Raw genomic sequence first — 5,964 nt, forward strand, 5'->3', positions numbered from 1 at the left:
TTTCGCACTGGACGTGGAGCGCGGCGCGGGCAGCGCGGCAGCGGCGGCGGGACCGGCTGCGGAGCGAGAAGTTTTGGGGAGGGAGGGAGGGGGGGTTGAAACCGGGGTTGAGTTTTGAGCGTTTCGTGTCTTTTCCGTTCTAGAACTTTCTGGGTTTTTTCTTTTTTTTTGTTGTTGTTTTTGCTTCTTTATCCCGCGGGAGCCGCGGAGGGTGCGCGGCTCCCCCACGCACCCCCCAAAACCCACCCACCTCCCCGGGCGGGCACAGCCCTCGGCCGGGCCCGGCTCCGCCGCCCGCCGATGCTCAACATGACCGAGGAGCACGACAAAACGCTGGAAGCTCCGTGCAGCCCCGCGGGCACCACCAGCTCCATGTCCCACGTGGACTCGGACTCGGACTCGCCGCTCTCCCCCGCCGGTTCCGAGGGTCTGGGCTGTGCCCCCGCAGCCGCCCCGCGCCCTCCCGGTACCGCCGCGCTGGGAGCCAAGGTGGACGCGGCCGAGGTGGACGAGCGCTTCCCCGCCTGCATCCGCGATGCCGTCTCGCAGGTGCTCAAGGGTTACGACTGGAGCTTGGTGCCGATGCCCGTCCGCGGGAACGGATCGCTCAAAGCCAAGCCTCACGTCAAGCGGCCCATGAACGCCTTCATGGTGTGGGCGCAGGCTGCCCGCAGGAAGCTGGCGGATCAGTACCCGCATCTGCACAACGCCGAGCTCAGCAAGACTCTGGGCAAGCTCTGGCGGTGAGTCCCGAGCCCGCGCCGCCTCCTGTGCGGCTGGACTCTCTCCCCTTCCCAGCGCTTCTTTAAAGCTTTCTGCGCGCTTTGTTTCTGTTGGTCTCTGTTTCTCGGCGTTCTCGGAGAGATTCTGAAGTAAGGTGCGATGCTCTCCCCGAACATCCCGGCGCGCTGCAAAGGACGCAGAGGTCCCTGCTCCGAAAAAAGTCCCCCGAGCAGGGGTTTGGGTACCCTCGCTCCTGCCGCGGGTGGATTTTCCCTGCTCCATCACGGAGATGCACAAGCCCCTTCCTTTGCCTGCGGCTTCCCCATCCCCACGCGATGAGACTTTTTTAACGACTTGTTTTATGGCTTTTCCTAATTTTTTTTCCCCTTTTGGATCGCTTGATGCTTAACAAGCTATAAACGCGACTAAACTCATTTCTAGCAGTTATTTTAACGAGCTTCCTGATTTCCCTGCTTATCTGCTTAGTGCTGCCCGGGAATGCAAACTTTTATTTGCTGAGCAGCATCCGAGCCTGCTTTGCTTTCCAAGGCTCTTTCCCGAGCCGCGTTTTTCCGTGTGGTTTGTCCCATGGTGTCTGCCTGTACCTAATTCCCATTTTTCCTGCCTGCTCGGGCCAAGCGATGCTCCCGCTGCGGTTTGAGCCTCTCCCAATAGTTTGCAAAGAGAGGTGTGGGCAGGGGGGAAGAGAGTTTGGAAAGCAATAATCCCATCCCTGGTGCCTTGGTGGTTTCTTTGTAAGCACCAGACAAAGCTGGAAATGTCTGTGGCGGCGAGAGGGTGGCATTTGCAGGGCAAACAGGGGAATTAGATTTTGTAATTGTGTTGAAAATGGGGAAGGGGGATTTTTGTTTTGCCCAGTTACTCCTGTCAATAGCGGTCGGGTTTTTCATGCTCCTCCAGTTGGTATTTTAACCCATATTTTTTTCTGCCGTGGATTTTAACTCCTTTTTTACCACAGCAAATTAATTTTGTAGTTGACTTGCTGAGCGCTCAGATCTGCACTTGGGAAGTGGGGATGTGTGAGTCTGAAAACAAGAAGAAAACTTTTAAGGAAAAGATCCTAATTTTGCCTTTTTTTGTTGTTTTTTTGTTTTCCCTCTCTCTTTTCCTTATTTAAATCAACCAAACCTAGTTTACTGAGCGAAAACGAGAAACGGCCCTTTGTGGAGGAAGCCGAGCGGCTCAGGGTGCAGCACAAAAAGGATCACCCGGATTACAAATACCAGCCCCGCAGGAGGAAAAGCGTCAAAGCCGGGCAGAGCGACTCGGACTCGGGGGCTGAGCTCAGCCACCACGGCGGCACTCAGCTCTACAAGGCTGACACGGGGCTGGGGGGCATGGCTGACTCCCACCACCACGGGGACCACACAGGTAAAGGGCGGCGTTCCCGCTGCTCCCCGTGCCGTGGGATGGGATGGGATCCTGCTCCTCCCTGTGCCATGGGATGGGATGGGATGAGATGGGATGGGATGGGATCCTGCTGCTCCCTGTGCCGTGGAATGGGATGAAATGGGATCCTGCTGCTCCTTGTGCCGTGGGGTGGGATGGGAGGGGATGAGATGGGATCCTGCTGCTCCCTGTGCGATGGGATGGGATGGGATCCTGCTGCTCCCTGTGCCATGGGATGGGATCCTGCTGCTCCCTGTGCGATGGGATGGGATGGGATCCTGCTGCTCCCTGTGCCATGGGATGGGATCCTGCTGCTCCCTGTGCCGTGGGATGGGATGGGATCCTGCTGCTCCCCACCGTGCACAGCCAGAGGCAGGAGTTGTTGTCCCAAGTGCTTGGGAGCATGGTTGTGATTTTACCTTTGAGCTGCCCGTGTTGTAGGGAATCCCAAAGCACTGGGATGAGGAGAATGAGGGATCTGGGAATTAGGGTTAGTGAGAGGCAGAGCTTCCCAGCGCTGTGCTGACGGATTCTGGGAGCACTGCGAGTGTCCTGCAGCCTCAGACCCTGCTGGGACCACAGCTCTGCCTTGGCAGAGCTGGGCTGACCACAGGGAGAGGGTGAGCTCCTTCACGGGCTTCACTCTGTGAATCCTCCCCCAATTCTGCTGTCCTGGCAGAACGGAGTCTGTGCTGCCAGGGTGTCCTGCTGTGTCCCAGAGCGATGCTGGTGGGCACAGTCTGCTCCCAGCTTCATCCCATTGCCCATGTGGGAGGCTCATCCCAGCGGGGATGTGGTCACGGGGGGCATCACCCATGTCTGACACAGTGCTGCAGATTTAAATCCACTAAGAGAGCAGTAACAGATAGGTGAAACACAGTTATGAAATGGTGAAGGAGCGGGGTGTTCTGTGGTCCAAAAGAGAGCAATAACAGGTGAAACACGTTTATTGAATAGTGAAGAAGATGGGTGTTCAGTAGTTCCCAATAAGAGTAATAACTGATAGGTGAAACACATTTATTGATTTAGGAAGGAGCTGGGCGTTCTGTTGTCCAAAATAGAGCAGTAACAGATAGGTGAAACGCATTTATTGTATCGTGAAGGAGCTGGGGGTTCTGTGGTCCTCAGTGCGAGCAATAACTGATAGGTGAAACTGTTTATCGAGCGGCGGCAGAGCTCGGTGTTCTGTGGTCACTGCTAAAGCCTCGCTGTCCCTTCCTCCCCAGGCCAGCCCCACGGACCCCCCACGCCGCCCACCACCCCCAAAACCGACCTGCACCACGGCAGCAAGCAGGAACTGAAACACGAGGGCCGGCGCCTGGTGGAGAGCGGCCGCCAGAACATCGACTTCAGCAACGTGGACATCTCCGAGCTGAGCAGCGAGGTCATCAACAACATGGAGACCTTCGACGTGCACGAGTTCGACCAGTACCTGCCCCTGAACGGGCACGCGGCGCTGCCGGCCGAGCACGGCGCCGGCTCCTACGGCGGCTCCTACCCGCACTCGGGCACGGCCGCGCAGGTTTGGACTCACAAGAGCCCGGCTGCGGCATCGCCGGCGGCAGCGGAGCCAGGCCAGCAGCAGCAGCAGCAGCAGCAGAGGCCGCACATCAAGACGGAGCAGCTGAGCCCCAGCCACTACAGCGAGCAGCCCCACGGCTCGCCCGCGCACTCCGACTCCTACGGCTCCTACGGCGCCCAGCCCTGCGCCACCTCGGCCGCCCCGGCCGCCGCCGCCGCCGCCTCCTTCTCCAGCTCTCAGTGTGACTACACGGACCTGCAGAGCTCCAATTACTACAATCCCTATCCCGGCTACGCCTCCAGTCTCTACCAGTATCCCTATTTCCACTCCTCGCGCCGTCCCTACGCCACCCCCATCCTCAACGGGTTGTCCATCCCGCCGGCGCACAGCCCCGGTGCCAACTGGGAGCAGCCGGTCTACACCACGCTCACCAGGCCTTAAAGGATTCCCGGAGCCTCCCGAGGCTTCCCTGGAATTATGCACTAATGAAGGAATGAGGAGGAAGAGCGTGGAGTGTTCCAAAAGTGCCTCCTGTGCCGCTGGGAACTTCTGCTCGTCGCCACCTTGCTTAAGAAACTCCCCGAAAGGACAGAGCTCTATTTTTTTTTTTATTTTTTCCTCCTTTGATTTGTAGGAGTTAAGAAATTAAAAAAAAAAAAAACAAAGCAAAAAAAAAACCAAAAAACCAACAACGACAAAAAAAGCAACCAACAAAGGACTAAAAAGTAAAAGAAAAAAAAAAAGAGGAAAAACAAAATAAATAAAAAATCCACAAAAGGAAAAGGACGGGCAATGCCTTTTGAGTAAATGAAGGACAAAACGTTTGACTCCTCTGGGAGGACTGAGCCGAACTCGCTCGGCCTGGAAGTTTGGCCAAGTGCGAAACGTGGAGCAGGGGGTGGGCAGAGAGAGGGGGAGACAAAACAACACCACCACAAAAGCTGTTTGAGACTTTCAGGGTCTATTGCAATGTGAGGAACGGACCAACCTTGAGGGCAGGAGCTCACTGGGACCAGCAGGGATGAGCCCCGAAATCCCAGAACAATCCCGTGGGAAGAGTCTGATGGGACCAACCAACTCAGTGTCTGAAGTGTTTGTTGATTTATTTTTTATTTTTTTTTTTTTAGGAGTTCTAAGCAAGGTTTGGCTGTAATTAACATTTTGTTTTGGGTTTTTTTTGTTGATTTTTTTTTTTTTTTGGAAGCTTCAAATGTTTTTGGTTGTTTTGGGTTGTTTTTTTTTTTTTTAATCTGTTAAATATGTATTTATGTTCTGTATTATTTTGTCTTTTAATTAATGAAGTAATTTTGTGCAAAACGAAAAAAAAAGTAGAATTTTTAAAAGATTTTAAAGATGGGGGAGGGAGTCTAAAAAATAGTGGAGATGATCCAATAAACTGGTGTTCTGAGTCTATAGATTTTCTTTGGTTTTTGGGTTTTTTTCATTTTGGAACCGCTGCAGGAGCCGTGCTGAAGAGAGGGACTGAAGGAATCCGCCTGGAAACTCCAAAGGGAATGTCAAATAACGAGGGGGGGAATTACTAATTCAACTGGGAGGCTCAAAGGCTGCCCAAAAAGAGCAGGTGATTTTCTGGCCACCCATTTTTGGGGCTGTTAAAATTGGATTTCAGGAGACTCCGAAGGCTTTCAGAACCAGGACTACTTTAAAGGAGCTGTAATTCCATGAGAAACCATCGACTTCTGCTTTAATTTTGGCTTCTAGGGACCAGATATCATCCGTCAAGCTGTGAAACTAAAATCTCCTCCACTAAAAAAAAAAAAAAAAAAAAAGGGTTTAGGGTACTTAGTTTTTAGACTAATGTTTCATTGATATATTTCTACTTCTTCCATTGTATGCTGAGCATATAAATAACCATCTATTTTATGGGAACTCGTGCCTTTAAAAGCCTTTGTAAATCTAAACCTGCCTTTCAGAGGTTGTTCATCTTTTTACCTTTTCTACGTTTCCTACTCTTTTTTTTTTTTTTTTCCTAAAAAAAAATATTTTTTTGCGTATTTCCTTTCGGGAGGGGAGGAAGGGAGGGACGCGCTGGGCTGGGGGGAAAGACAAAAAAAGCTCATTTTTATGCAATCTATTTTTCTGTATAAAGTTTGAGAGACTTTTGGTTGTTACTGATCTGTTCTCTTCACTCGCTTCTGACTAAGCAATGCTAACTTTTGTACAGATCCATTTGATAAAATTAAAAAGTGCTTTTTATCAAGGATGTGTTCTGTTTTCTTTCTGCTTGAGCCTGTTTGCTGTGCTGGGAAAGGAAAAAGAGAAAACAACTTGGAAAGTGATGGAATTTT

At 52.2% G+C, this 5,964-nt stretch overlaps 1 protein-coding gene across 1 annotated transcript; it reads left to right on the forward strand.

The window, feature by feature from the left end:
- Positions 1 to 300: 300 nt before the first annotated feature.
- SOX8 (SRY-box transcription factor 8) lies at positions 301 to 5,446 on the forward strand. Its single transcript, XM_062503476.1, has 3 exons — positions 301 to 743; positions 1,877 to 2,115; positions 3,360 to 5,446. The coding sequence occupies exons 1-3, from the start codon at positions 301 to 303 to the stop codon at positions 4,094 to 4,096; spliced, it is 1,419 nt and encodes a 472-aa protein (XP_062359460.1). The 3' UTR covers positions 4,097 to 5,446.
- Positions 5,447 to 5,964: the final 518 nt, after the last annotated feature.

The sequence above is a fragment of the Cinclus cinclus genome, chromosome 16 (assembly GCF_963662255.1).
Source record: "Cinclus cinclus chromosome 16, bCinCin1.1, whole genome shotgun sequence".
NCBI lineage: Eukaryota > Metazoa > Chordata > Aves > Passeriformes > Cinclidae > Cinclus > Cinclus cinclus.

Coding starts and splice junctions, on each gene's coding strand:
- SOX8 (XM_062503476.1), top strand. CDS start 301: ATGCTCAACATGACCGAGGAGCACGACAAAACGCTGGAAGCTCCGTGC. Junction 744..1,876: donor ACTCTGGGCAAGCTCTGGCG/GTGAGTCCCGAG, acceptor AACCAAACCTAG/TTTACTGAGCGAAAACGAGA. Junction 2,116..3,359: donor CCACCACGGGGACCACACAG/GTAAAGGGCGGC, acceptor CTTCCTCCCCAG/GCCAGCCCCACGGACCCCCC.